Source organism: Hemitrygon akajei, chromosome 13, assembly GCF_048418815.1.
Source record: "Hemitrygon akajei chromosome 13, sHemAka1.3, whole genome shotgun sequence".
Taxonomy (NCBI): domain Eukaryota; kingdom Metazoa; phylum Chordata; class Chondrichthyes; order Myliobatiformes; family Dasyatidae; genus Hemitrygon; species Hemitrygon akajei.
Window position 1 is genome coordinate 56,102,605 of NC_133136.1, and position 15,438 is coordinate 56,118,042.

General features: G+C 37.2%; 2 protein-coding genes across 13 annotated transcripts in view; one reads left to right on the forward strand and one right to left on the reverse strand.

Annotated features, from left to right (window-relative positions):
- The window catches only part of lnx1 (ligand of numb-protein X 1), a 158,718-nt gene extending 147,165 nt beyond the window's left edge, over positions 1-11,553 (forward strand). For all 5 annotated transcript variants that reach the window (XM_073064655.1, XM_073064659.1, XM_073064657.1 and 2 more), the window contains 2 exons: positions 5,309-5,467; positions 10,133-11,553. In XM_073064655.1, coding sequence (XP_072920756.1) covers positions 5,309-5,467; positions 10,133-10,268 — 295 coding nt within the window. In that variant the 3' untranslated portion in view covers positions 10,269-11,553. The remainder of the gene's footprint in view (positions 1-5,308; positions 5,468-10,132) is intronic.
- The window catches only part of fip1l1a (FIP1 like 1a (S. cerevisiae)), a 93,632-nt gene continuing 89,736 nt past the window's right edge, over positions 11,543-15,438 (reverse strand). For 7 of the 8 annotated variants that reach the window (XM_073064665.1, XM_073064668.1, XM_073064662.1 and 4 more), the window contains one exon: positions 11,543-11,938. In XM_073064665.1, the coding sequence (XP_072920766.1) occupies positions 11,794-11,938 (145 nt within the window). In that variant the 3' untranslated portion in view covers positions 11,543-11,793. The remainder of the gene's footprint in view (positions 11,939-15,438) is intronic. The other variant, XM_073064664.1, reaches the window with a different exon arrangement.

Below are 15,438 nucleotides of genomic sequence, written 5' to 3' on the forward strand. Positions count from 1 at the left end.
GATGTTGTTACTCTCAAGCATGTTGTAGCTATGCCTGTCAGCTTTATTCTCCCGTGAATGTAAGTCACCACAATATTCAAATTATCAAAAAAGTGTGTAAATTACAATAATGCCCAATTCCCAATACAATAATGCCGCTGTGAATGTCTTCCATATCAGGACTGCTACCATTAGAAAAGGCTGCATTTCAATGTCTTATTATCTGTTGACAGAGCAGATACCAGAAGGATTTTTCCTAACACTTTAAATCTCTCAGATTCAAACAGCTTTGTAGTAGTCAGGCTGGAGTTGACAGCTGCAGGCTTGTATGTAAACAAGCATCGTATAACTCACAAGAAGATAAGTATTGTATCAAATATTTTGAATGCCTGGCTTTGCTCCTTGGTATTTCACATCTTGTCCAAACCTATTGTCGCTTATTTTGTACTTTATGACAGTTGTAAAGAATGTTTAAACAACACATGGAACATTTACAGTTTAAATATTTGTTCAGTTGGGATTGATTTTGTCTTCACCACGTCCAGTGCAAGAATGTAAGTATTGTGGTTTGCTGCAGAAGTCTTGTGGACAGGTGTAGAGAATGGACTAGTGTTAATTACTATTAACCGAACATCAGATAAAAATACATTTTCACAATTCTGCTGGACTAACTGCCAAAGCAATGTGCTGTACATAGTCCTTTAACACTAAGTTGTGCCTAGTAAAACAGTTTGTTTGTCATAGGACGGCAAAGTACAATTGGAAGCTATTTAGCCTATTGGATCGGCATCAGCATTTCTAAAGGGTGACGTTGTAAATCCCACTGCACTGTCCATAGCCCTACATTTTTAAAATTGTTTTAAGGCTATTATTCAATTTGTACCTTTCATCTTAATTGATGCAAGAAATTCTGAAGATGTTGGAAATCAAAAGCAACACACACACAAAATGCTGGAGGAACTAGCAGGGCAGGACAGGCAGCATCCATGGAGATGAATAAACAAATCATTTTGGGCTGAGACCCTTCTTCAGGACTTGAAAGGAAGGGGGAAGAAGCTAGAATAAAAAGGTGACAGGAGGGCAAGGAGGATGATTAGATGATGATAGGTGAAGCAAGGTGGTTGGGAAAGGTGAACAGCTGGAAAGGAAGGAACCTGATAGAAGAGTGGATTATGGGAGAAAGGGAAGTAGAGGCACCAGGGAGATGTGGAGGCACTAGATGAGAAGGGGCTAGAGTGAAGGAAGGGGGAGGAGAAAAAATACTGGAAGGAGAAATTGATGCTCATGCCATCACATTGGAGACTATCCAGAAAGAATGTGAGGCGTTGCTCCTCCACCCTCACTGATGAGTGGCTTCCTTGTGGGAAAAGAGGAGCCCATAAACCAACATATTAGAACAGGAGCGGGAATAGGAATTAAAATGATTGCCACCAGGAAATTCCGCTTTTGGTGGATGGAGTGGAGATGCTTGACAGAGATCTGCCAATTTACAATGGGTCTTACCAATGTGGCGGAGGCAACATTGGGGGCACCGGATCAGATACAATGGACAATCCCCAACAGTTTTGCAGGTGAACTGTTGCCTCACCAGGAAGGACTGTTTGGGGCCCTTAATGGAAGTGAACAGGTAGGTGTAGATTGTGGATTATAACATGCATTCACTGTGTGAATTTCCTTATATCATCTCAGTATTTTTCAGTCACTTTAAAGCTATTACCTCTTTGTATTGATCTTCATCTATGAAAAAAAACTATTTACTGAAATTAAATAACCAAATATGGGTATAAATTAACATCTTAGCCTTTAGTATGCTATAGTTCATTAAAACATAATCACTTGTGCTTTAAGAGCTGTTAAATTTTTTCAGCTACTTTCAGAGATGTGCATTCAATACCCTAATGTTAGTGTTATTGTCTCTTTAAAACTATTATTTTCTGGTGTTTACCATTCTTTGTGCGAAAATGTAACAGAAAAATGTACATTATATTCCTGTTACTATTTTCTTCCATGTTAATCTACACATTTCAAAATATTACCCTGTATTCTGAAGTACATCAATGTCAACCATGGTGCTAACAGTCCAACAATCAGCTGGACAAGTAAAGCACTCAACAGGTCAAGCACTCTCTTTAGGAGGAAAGGCATTGTTGATGTTAAGGTTTGAAACCCTGCATCTTTACCAATGTCTGCCAAATGTATATGTATCCTTAATCCAAGCAGATGTACCTTTTGGTCTATCAAGTTTAATTTAATGGTTAATTGAACACATCTAAATGTTGAACACACTTTCCTCTTATCAGATATCATCTTTAGCCCTTTATCATTTTCACGTATCAACTCCACACCCCTCCCCCCCCCAAACCACCCCAGCAACCACATTGATTCATCTCTTCCATCTTTTTATTCTGGCCATCTCCCTTGTCTTTCCAGTCCAGCTGAAGTGCCTTGTGCCCATTTATTTCCTTCCTTAAATACCTGTTCTGCTGAGTTCCTTCAGCATTGTGTTGCTCCTGATTCCAGAAGTCTCCTGTGTCTGTGTTTGAAATTGTTAGTATTTAATTATTAATAATGTAAAAGCTTTTAGATTTAATTTTGAATATTTAGGAGTTTTACAAACATTCAATATGCTTTCACAGCAAGTAAAACTAGAGATGAGAATTAGTCAACAAGAGAAGCTCACTGTTTTTCAGTAATAGGGATAAGAGCAGCTTTCAGGTTTGAAACTTTAAGTGAATGGACAGTATGAGGTTCAAAAGGCTTTTAATCTCTGATGAGAAAAAGAATGGGCACCAACCTACACTTATATCTACCAATTGTTACAGGATTAAGAACCGAAAAAGTGAGATTGACTTTTGTATAGGCTCCAAATGATAGATTTGAGGATGAGTTATTTATTGAACTGAATGTTCCATAATTTTAGCTCTGGATATTCAGTTTAACCTATCTATTTTTTCTCCATTTCTTCAAAAAATTATTGAAAAGATGGAAGGTAACACCCAGTTTTTCTTCACAAGGATATATACTGCAGCAAATGTGCCATCAGGTATTAGAAAAGGCATACACATACACCCCCAAATATAGAATGCTTGTTTCCACAGTATGGAATGATTAACTACCATTCTAATAAGATATCAAAAGAAAACAACACTGTACAGGACATTTAGCCCACAATGGTGTCCAGATCTTTTAATCTACTCCAAGATCGATCTAACACTTCCTTTGTGTATAGCCCTCCATTTTCCTTTCTTTCAAGTGCAAATCTGTCTCTTTAAATATCCCTAATGTATTATCTGTTTCTACCTTCTATGGCAGTGCATTTCTTGCACCCACCACTCTTGTGTTTAAAATGGAAACTACCGCTGACGACCCCCCCCCCCCCCCACCCCACCCCACCCCACACTTTACTCCAATCACCTTAAAATTATGCCCTCTCACATTAACCATTCTGGCCTGAGAAAAAGGTGCTGACTGTCCACCAAATATACGCCTCTTATCATCTTATACTCTATCAAGACACCATTTATCCTCCATAAGAAATAGGAGCAGAATTATGCCATTGGCCCACTGAGTGTTCCACCATTTCATAATGATCCATTTCCCTCTCAACCTCATTCTCCTGCCTTCTCCCTGCAACTTTTCACGCCCTGACTAATCACGAATCCACCAACCTCTGCCTTAAATACACCTAATGACTTGGCCTTCACAGGCACCTGTGGAAATGAATTCCATAGATCCTCCTTTGCTCCAAAAAAGAAAAACCCTAGTTCACTCAACCTTCCTGTAAGAAATGATCTCGAATCCAGGCAGCATCCTGGTAAATCTCCTTAGCACCTTCTCTAAAGCTTCCACTTTTCCTATAATAAGGTGACCAGAACTAAACCCAATACAGTACACCACATGTGGTTTAATAGAGCTGCAATATTACCATATTGCACTTGAACTCAATCCCCTGACTAATGAAGGCCAATACACCACACACCTTCTTAACCACCTTATCAACTTATGTGGCAACTTTGAGGTATCGATGGACACTGCTAACAATCTTGCCATTAACCTTGTACCCTGCCTTCAAGATTGACCCTCCAAATTATATCACTTCACACTTCTCTAGATTGAAATCCATTTGTCACCTCTCAACCCAACTCTGTATCCTATCAATATCCCATGGTAACCTACAACTACTTTTTACACTATCTGCAACACCCACCAACTTTTGTGCCATCTGCAGACTTACAATTCCCTCTTCCAAATCATTTATAAAATCACAGAGAACAAGAGTCCCAGAACAGATCCTTTCAAACAGCATTGGTCACCATCTTCCAGGCAGAACATGCTAAATCTATATGCCATCCTCTGCCCTCTGTTGGTAAGCCAATTCTAAATCCACACAGCAAAGTTTCCCTGGATCCCATGCCTCCGAATTTCTGCTACCGTGGGGAAACTTGTCAGATACTTTAGTAAAATCCATCTACTGCTTTACCCTCATCGGTTTGTTTTGTCACTTCCTTGTAAGGTATAACCTGCCCCTCATAAAGTTATGCTGAGCATTGCTAATCAGATTTTACTTCTCCAAATGCTTAAGTCACCCCTGACAATAAACCCTTTGAACCTTTCCAAAATCTGCCTCCTGAGTGGCTCTGCTGCTATTTGGGGTATAGAAAACTCCCAAAAGAATTACTTTCTTCCTGTTTCTGACTTCCACCCACACTGATGAACATCCAGCAGCCATTTCTGTTCTTGTGACTGCCAAACCTCTGTAATGACATAATGTTGTAGTTCCATGTTCTGATCCATGCCCTTGTTCCTGATACTTTGTGCAGAAGACACACTTCAACCCATCCAAGTAACTGCATCTTCTGCTTTTTTTTTCCCTCCCACTACCTATACTTCCTCAGATCTCTACACATTGCATCTTTCTTTAAACCAACTACTCCATCATTTGTCCTATCACCCTGGTTCAACGTCCATCTGCCAACCTAGCTTAAATTCTCACCAGCAACTATAGCAAACCTGCCTGCACAGGTATTGGTCCCAAGTTCAGGCATAACCGATTTCTTTTGCACGAGTTTTATCTTCCCCAGAAGAGATCCCAATCTGAAACTCTGCACCAATTCTTCAGCTACACATTCATCTGCCATATCAAACACTAAACATAATATTGAAAAATGTTTCTTTGGTAACTTTCTAAATTATACAAACCCTATAAATCTTGACTGGTTGTTAGTGTGAGTGCTGAACTAGAAGTAGATTCAACTATTGATTGCATAATTATGTTATTCAAATGAGAAATGGAGAAGAATGTTATATTTAATTTCTTACGCCATTCTAGGTACCTTTATTTGTGCAAAGATGTAGAATTGAAAAGAAATACATCTGGAAGTTTCGGATTCAGCATTGTAGGTGGATATGAAGAAAACCATGGCAGCCAGCCATTTTTCATAAAGTCTATTGTTAATGGAATGCCAGCTCACAATGATGGCAGACTGAGGTAACGTACAGGAGTTTTAAAGTACTTTTGTTATATAGTTATTACAAGAACATCAATAAAACAAGAGATGGCAGTTTGGTCCTTGTGCCTGCTCCACCATTCAACAAGGTCAAGATTGATATTTTACTTTAGTGCTACTATCCTGCACTAAACCCCATAGTTCACTTTCCTTAATACCCAAAATATTATCATTCTCTTTCCCCCACCCCACCCAAATATTCTCAGCGCTGAGCCATCATAACCTTCTTGGGTACAGTATTCCAATCTGGCTAAGAAGGTTCCTTCCCTTATTCTGAGACTCTAATCCTTGTTTTCAGACAGGCTACGAAAGGGAAAAATAGCATGGTTATCTACTAGGTCTTTAGAGATCTCATTCTTCTTATCCTGAGAATATAGGCCTAGTTTACTTAACCTTTCCTCATACAATAGATCTGTACATAATGTATTTTTAGTATAACATCTTCATCTTGTATCCTAGTCCTCTTGTAGTGATGCTCAACATAGCATTTGCCTTCCAATTACTATAGTACCTGTCGAGTTCCAGTGATTCATGTACGATACCAAGGTCTCTCTAAATACCACCATCTTTTATTCGCTCACCATTTTAAAAAAAACAAATTTCTGCTTTATCTACAAATTTTCCATATTATATTCCCTCTGCCATGTCCTTTGCCCATAACCTACTTATCTCCATAAATTCTCATTGCATTTCCTGAGCCCACATTGCCTCTTAGTCCAAACTCCATTAAAAACAAAATCTTAAAAATTGCATTTAATCACTATGAATTGTTTTATTAATTTAACCAGTATTAAGGCTGTCTGTATCAATTAGAGGCAACATCAATGTACATAACAAGACATAGTGACCTAGTAAAGGAAAGGAAGCATAACCCTAATGAATTAATGTTGAATTTTAAAGATTTAATAATAATTACTACTTTACAGCTTTTAATTTTCAATATTTTGTACCCTTCTAAATTCCAAATAATTAAGCTTGGTAATGTAATTTGATATAGGTGTATGCATTAAAGAAGTCCATAATTTAATGAGGGACTGAATGTCCAAAGCTTTTGATGAAACTTAAAACCCCACTATAGAATAGGAAAGTATCTTTTTCCAACTGTTTGTGTACATTACACAGGGAAAAGTGAGAAACAATTTTTACAGTATTTAACCTAAAGTATAAGGCTTAAAAAAACGGTGACATATGCAAGAAACTCATTCTATTCCTAACCAACACATTACACTTTGACAGTAACAATGAAATCATAATTTTATAAAGTAAATCTCTGAAAAAAATTAAGTATCAAATTTAAGATTATCAAGACATGAAGTGGAACCTATCTGCTCCAAGAACCCTGCAAAATTATCAGGTACACTTCGATTTATTTTTCCCACTATGGACAGTAAAATATGTTTAAAATTATGAACTCATAGCAAATAGATTTATAAATAAGTGAAAATTGGTGACCATTTATTCTACAAGTAGCATTTTAGACAGCAATGAAGCAAGATGGAATAATAATGATATGCCAATTTCTTAAATCTGAATTAAACTATACACACATATGGCTGATTTAAGAAAAATACCTATTATTGACCTGGTATGCAAATGTACATTGCATAAGAAAAATTATTAAAATTGTATTTTTAAAAAGTTAATATGTCACATCAAACACTTTTCACCAGTTCTGATGAAAGGTTGTCAACCCAAAATATTAACGTTTCAATGTTCACAGATGTTGCCCAACTTGATGAATATTTTCAGCATCCAGAATGCTGTTTTTGCCTATGTAACATGAGAAAAAAAATACAACCAATTAATTGTTTAATGAGTTCTCTGTTATGGAGGCAAAAATGACAATTTTCACTTAGCAAAATTCCACAAAGTATTTTCTATTTGGAAGATGTTGGTTAAGGAATGCTACAAACTCAGTCCTTCCCAAGTTTGAAAGCATCTTAAAGGTATTTTCCAATGCAAATTTGGATTAACACACCTTGAAGAGTAAGGCAATCACTGCAGTGAGCTTTGAACCTTTTCTGATGGAGACAACTTAATTAATAACTGAACTAACTTGGGTCACTATAAGTGAAAATTAGTGTGTGCTACAACTGGAAAAGTAAGATGAATGTTTTAATTTCCATCTCTTATAATTAAGATGCAGACTAGTTGGTGCACAATTAAAGAAAAAATGTCCAATCCAACACAGAATCAAAAATGAAGTGCTCTGTTGAATATTTCTCAAATGACACCCACAAGCTCCTGCTTGAGTATTTTCAACAAAATGCAATCCTTAAGTGCTAAAAGTCAGTGCTACTATGTTAGTGATAAACTTTGAAGCTACACCTGATACCACTTGTGTAAATATTTTTTCATGCTGCAAAATGGAAGACAAGAGCCTGATGCTGCATAGTACTATTTTAAAAGAGAAACAATCTGATATTCTCTTGTAAGCAGATGTAATGATCACCCAAGCAGAAAGACAATTTCTATCATGGTTACTCAAAAAATAAATAATATATTATACAGGAATTTGATTTTATGCTACATCTATTCAAAAATATACTTGACATACAACTAACACCTCTTGACACCACAGTAGATACTAATACAAAATGAAAATGAACATGCTTTAATTTGAAAAAGCTGCTCCAATAACATTCTCATATTGCTAGACTATTCATAATTAATTAAAATATAATTAGAAAGAACTCAATGAAAACACAAATGTTGCAGATACAAGGAAAAGATAATGATGTGAATGAAGTTTGGTGTTTTACCTCTTTAAAATGTACTAAATTTTATGAATCTTAAAATGAGTAAAATGTTAAAAAAAAAGTTGCAGTCTGCCTAAAGATGCCATGTGGAAAAGATCTTAAGGATAATGTCAATATTTTATTTGAGGAATTAGGTAGTCTCTAAGAGAACAGCTAGCCTTAAACACAAAATATAGAATATTTAGTTGTAAAGCTAGCATTATCATATGGAAATGAATTGATCCAATGGATCAAAGGGTAGCAAATGTTATACAACTACTTAAGAAAGGAGGCAGTGAATACATGGAAATACCAGAAGATCATGAAAAGAATAATAGGATATAGGTGATCAAGTAAGCTAAAAAGAAAATTCTTCTGAAAAGGTGAATCCTTAGTTACTGAGTTAATTTTAAAATAACAGTTGATAGATTTCTGGACATTAAAGGGAAAGATATACAGTACAAGAAAACATTAACGTAGAATATTAACCATGATCTTGAATGGAGGAGCAGACTCAAAGCAATAGTCTTTTGCCATTTCTTATGTTCTTAAGTACAATGGTTGAATATCTTATAGTATGAAACTATTTTGAAAACTTGTAGTCTCACTTGGGAGTTAAAATTTATGATTTCACCCAAGATAATCAATTTCACTCAGAAAAAAACTTTTGTTTATTTATATCACTAGCTCTTGATGAATTACTTAGAAAAGTTCAATCAAATTTACCTGTTTTCAGTATTACATTGATCTACAGTATTTCCATATTTACTGAAGCTTAGAAGAATTCACATAGCCCATTATCAACTTGATCTTGAACCTGAGGATCATTATCTACAATTATCTTATTCTTAAATACAATTAATCTGACAGAGGAAATACCGATTCAGCCTCAACTGACCATTGTATAGCACTCCTTTAAAACATTCCTAATAAGACTCCATGTACTTTGTGCCTTGCCGAAGAGCCTAGAAATCTTAAAAGTGTTGTGCTGATCGTGGTCGAGTAGGAAACACACAAATTCACCCAGCAATGTAACAATATTAAAATAGCTGATCTAATGAATCTCAGTATAACAAAGGTGTTAATGGCAACTTTAAAGAAAAAAATAACTTGTAATTTTGAAACCCTTTTTACATCATACAGTACACAACTACCTAAAGAAAATGTTAAGTAGACCATAATGCTCCGTAGATCTGCTCTGCCATTTAATAAGATCATGGTAATCCAACATCTCAGTGTTAATTTTCCATATTAATACCCTTTATTCTCTAAATATCAAAACTAAATTTATCACCAGATGGCTAGACTGGATTTTCATCTTCAACTCACTGAATTTGAGCTACTCAAAAACAGATTTTTACCCAGATGTCATTATAGAACTTAGAACAGTACAGCACAGGCCTTCAGCCCATAGTGTTGAGCTGACTCTTTAGTCTACTCCTAGGTCAATCTAACCCTTCCCTCCCACCTGATCCACTAGTTTTCTTTCATCATGATCAGGTGAATGAATCCTCAGCTACACCCTTTTTATTTGGATTGAAGCCAAATAAATTTGGTATTTGCCAATGAAAACTAAAACAATATCCAAGCAACTTGCTAATCTTACTTCATAGATCCAGTGTATGGTTTTGTCATATTTCAAAACAATTGGCCTCTAAAATTTGAAACTTTAAAGCATTGGATGAACAGTTTAGATGGAGATCCAGAGGAGGAATCCCTGCTGTTTACAAGGCGGCAGAAGCACTTTATTTTATGATCAACAAAATACAAACTCAATATCAGAACTGAAAGTATTGTTTACTGTAGGTTATCAAAGTAAAGTTAACCTATTCTCATTTTGTAATAATGTTCATTTAAAATTAATATTAACAAGTTACTAAGTTTCATGTACATTTTATCTTCTTATAGGTGTGGAGATGTAATTTTGGCAGTCAATGGCAGAAGCATCTCCGGATTAAGCCATTCCTGTATGGTGAAAATGCTCAAAGAAATCAAAGGGAAGGTTACTCTCACTGTGGCATCTTGGCCTGGCACTCGTCTCTAGAATGGATTACAATGGTGTTATGAATATGGAATAAAATTAGTCAAAGCAAAGAATTCAGCAAAGGAACCATATAATTTTAAATGTTGTTACTCAAGTGGCAATTCAATTAATTCTGCAGCCTTTCTAAAACATCTCAAGTCCCTATGAATCTCTGCAAGTTATACTTTCTGAAGTAAAAATCTAATTGTTTAAAAACTCAAATGGGACAGGATGGTTTGAAATTAAAAAAAAAGAAATTCAAATTAATTAATGGACATCAGGAAGTGCAATTTTAAGTTTGTTGGGCAGGATTAAAGTTTTTACTATTGCATTTCAGATTGCAAAATATCAACTATTTCAGGTTTATTGGTATATGGTTTCTCTATAACTGTTTATCAAAATAATTCCTTTATTTTGGAAAAGAAAATGCTCTTGTAAGAATAAATTACTACTACAATAAATCTTACCTCTGTGAAATAATGGTCTTACAGTTAGCAGTCTGACTGAAGAAAGCCCATAATATCTCGTCTGTAAATGATATAACATTTTTGCATGGTCTACATAAGCAGTAAACATTGCGGCCTAACAAATTTGATGTAGTTTTATGAAACATGTTCTGATATTTACAGCTATTTGAAGTTTGGATCAAATATCACCACTTGGCTTCCATCACCTTATTGGCTCAATTCATATTCTATATTCATGAAAAGTGATGCTGCAAAATAGAGTGCAATGGGTTAGATCACACTAGATCCAGTCTAGCAGAAGCAAAAGGTTTGTCCCCAACTTGCCCTTATAGTGCTCATCAGCGTTTCTGTCTATGATCCAAATCATCTCATTAAAAAAACAAATTAATAAAATAAATAAATTCACTTGAAATCACACTGAATGTTTAAAACAACAAAAAACATGAACATCAATTAAAGTCAAGTAACAACAAACCATGTATTTTTCAGTGAAGATCCTAAGGAGTGGGGTTTTTCCTGGGTGCAGTAGCGGTGATTGGTTTAAAACAGAAGGGCCAGAAGTGAAGAGTGCTGCAATTAGTTAGTTTGGCTCTATGAAACTGTAGTCTTATGTCCACAGAATTCCTGCCCATTCGTAACTTATTCTGTCAGCTATCTAAAAAACATCATTATGCCCCCAGAACACGGTATGGTTATTTTTATAGCTGGGCTAAATCTCATAAATGTGTCCAGGACTAATAACAATTACTGCCAGAGTAAAATGGAATGCACCACATTGTTGTTCTACGGAATGCTATGGCTCCAATAAACTGTCAAATAAAACATCTATTTTTAAACAAGAGTGCAGAAATTTTATTCATCTTCAATAAACTAATACAAACATAGTAATTCAGTTTTTAACAACACAATTGGTGCTGAGAAGCACCACTCTTCTTCAACAGTCTTTCAAATTACTGAAGTTCTGACATCTTCAGAAATTCAGATGAGATTTGCCATTACCTGAATGATTTTTCAAGCATTTCCAACATTTTTCTTCCTATTTTTAGTAACAATGTAGCCAACAGCCAAGACCCAGATATCTAATTACTGTTAGCAGCTTCACTTGGCTCTGGTTCTTGGGAACGCTCTTCACTGGCTTCTTTATCTTCCTTGCTTCGCTTTGATTTCTTGTGTTTATGTCGTTTGTGGCCATCTACTTCTTCACTGTCATGGCGTCTTCTACTGCTGCAATGCAAGGCAAAAAATGATTACCACGGATGTTCTCTATTCCATTTAGTTCTTAAGTGTAACTATTCACAAAAATCAAGTGTGGCATTAAATTTAAAAATCACAACTGTTAAGTATTAGGATGAAAAGTCAAATCCACACAATTGTTATAAATAGAAGAAAATTACAGTGGTACTCAATGGCACCTTGGGTAACATTCATGCGTTACATCAAGGGATGGACAGGCAAAAGTTTTGAAGAGCTCATTAGATCTTCTCAGATTAAAGACAGATGGAAGACCATGATTGTTTACGTCATGACATGGTACATAATGATGATGACTCAATGCAGATTTCAGCATGAATTTAGACTAACAGGCCTTCACTGTCTGGTCTGAGGCAGCCAATGTCATCTCTATCATTTGAATCTCAATCTTCACCTCATATAATCTACATCTCTGCCTTCCTTGTTATGTAAGACACAAGGAAGACACAAGCAATCTCCCAGATGTATGGATGGGCCCAGGACATAGGGTAACAGAGGAAATGAAACAGATTGACATTCGGAAGGAAACGGTGATGAGAAGACTGATGGGACTGAAGGCTGACAAATCCCCAGGTCCAGATGGTCTGCACCCTAGGGTACTAAAGGAGGTGGCCCTGGAAATTGCGGATGCATTGGTAATCATTTTCCAATGTTCCTTAGATTCAGGATCAGTTCCTGAGGATTGGAGAATGGCTAATGTTATCCCACTTTTTAAGAAAGGAGGGAGGGAGAAAACAGAGAACTATCGACCTGTCAGCCTGACATCGGTGGTGGGAAAGATGCTAGAGTCCATTATTAAGGATGAAATAGTGGCATAACTCGATAGCCGTGATAGGATTGGGCCAAGCCAGCATGGATTTACCAAGGGCCAATCATGCTTGACTAATCTGTTGGAGTTTTTCGAGGAAGTAACCAGGAAGTTAGACGGGGGAGATCCAGTGGATGCAGTGTAGCTTAACTTTCAGAAGGCATTTGATAAGGTCCCACATAGAAGATTGGTGGGTAAAATCGAAGCTCAGGGCATCGGGGGGAAGGCATTGACATGGATAGAAAACTGGTTGGCAGATAGAAAGCAAAGGGTAGCGGTGAATGGGTGTTTCTCGGAATGGCAGGTGGTGACCCAGTGGGGTGCCACAGGGCTCGGTATTGGGACCACAGCTGTTTACCATTTACGTTAACGATTTGGATGAAGGCATAGAAAATAACATCAGCAAATTTGCTGATGATACTAAGCTGGGTGGCAGTGTGACATGTGATGAGGATGTTAGGAGAATTCAGGGTGACTTGGATAGGCTGGGTGAGTGGGCAGATACTTGGCAGATGGCGTTTAATGTGAATAAGTGTGAGTTATCCACTTTGGGAGTAAGAACAGGAAGGCAGATTATTATCTGAACGGTGTAGCGTTGGGTAAGGGAGTAATACAAAGAGATCTCGGAGTCCTTGTTCATCAGTCACTGAAGGTGAATGAGCAAGTGCAGCAGGCAGTGAAGAAGGCTAATGGAATGTTGGCCTTTATTACAAAGGGAATTGAGTACAAGAGCAAGGAAATCCTCTTGCATTTGTACAGAGCCCTGGTGAGACCACACCTGGAGTATTGTGTACAGTTTTGGTCTCCAGGGTTAAGGAAGGACATCCTGGCTGTAGAGGAAGTGCAGCGTAGATTCACGAGGTTAATTCCTGGGATGTCTGGACTGTCTTACACAGAGAGGTTAGAGAGACTGGGCTTGTACACGCTGGAATTCAGGAGATTGAGAGGGGATCTGATTGCAACATATAAGATTATTAAGGGATTGGACAAGATAGAGGCAGGAAATATGTTCCAGATGCTGGGAGAGTCCAGTACCAGAGGGCATGGTTTGAGAATAAGGGGTAGGTCATTTAGGACAGAGTTAAGGAAAAACTTCTTCTCCCAGAGAATTGTAGGGGTCTGGAATGCACTGCCTCGGAAGGTAGTGGAGGCCAATTCTCTGGATGCTTTCAAGAAGGAGCTAGATAGGTATCTTATGGATAGGGGAATCAAGGGATATGGGGACAAGGCAGGAACCGGGTATTGATAGGAATTGATCAGCCATGATCTCAAAATGGCGGTGCAGGCTTGAAGGGCCGAATGGTCTACTTCTGCACCTATTGTCTATTGTAACTGCTACCTGGTCTCCCTGAAGGGTTTCCATATGCTTCTCTCAGCCCACCTAGCTTGCAGCACCCTATGATCATAGCTTTTCAACCTAAAACTAAGCTGTGGAGTCTATGATCTTTTCTGCTCTTTAATCAATCCTTTACCCACAAAAGCACATTAACCCCATAATATGTACTTCAAATTTGTTTCTGTACTCTTGTGTGAACTTTATCAACAGCCTTATGAATGTACAAATACAGATACATGAGATGGCAGATGCTGGGATTTGGAGCAAAGATAAAACTGCTGAAGGAACTCAGTGGGTCAGGCTACATCTGTGAGGTACAGGGATAGCTGACATTTCACATACTGATGCAAAATCTCAATTGGAAATGTTATCAATCCCTTTGCTTTTACAGATGCCGCCTGACCTGCTGAGATCTTCCAACAGCTTGTTTTTTGCTCCAAAAGTAGAAACACATTGACCCTTATTGATTGTTAGTTACAATCCCAAAAAATTCCACCAGCTCTTTGAGATAGGTTTTCCTTTTCAAAAATCCATGTTGTTTTCCATATTCATTTGGGGGGGGGGGGGGGGGAGGGAGAGGGAGAGAGAGAGACGGAGTTTGGGCTCAAGCGGGAGTTCGTGTTCGAGAGACAGACTAAATGTCTTTTTGTTTTCATGTTCAAATTCCATTACATTATCATCACTAGATCCTTTCTCAATACACATTAGCTTGTACACCCATTGGTTCAACACACTGAAGTAGAAATGCTCTCTTCACATTTCTTTAATTCATCCTCCACACTTTTATCAATAATATGGATTGTCTACTCCAAACTAGATTAAAATCTTACTATAATTATTGTAATACTTTTGCTGCATGCACCTATCTCCTGATTTATACTGTATTAAATTACTTGCTTTTCCTTTGCCCTCTTCAGTGTTTTAAATTTTCCCGTGCAGAATCCATCCATCCCTCCACTACCTGCTTAGTTTAAAAATTAAATACAGCCTTAGCAACTTGATTCACTCAAACACTTCTCCAGTCAGATTCAAATGAAGCCCATACCAATGAGATATTTCTCTTCCCTTGCACTTGTTACCCCATGAACTAAAACATATTGCTCACACACCAATCCGAGTGAAGTATACAACTTCATCAGAACTTCACCCCACTGTCAACTTGCAGTTCTGATTAACAGGATCATTTGGCTGGGGTGAGAAACTTAGCAAACACACTGACAGTTCCAAGGCAAAATGCTGATAACTTCTTGCAAAATGTGGATCAATGTAACCAATAACTCTAATCAGTACTTTAGCACTATTTTGGCTATATTATCTCTGTCTCATTTA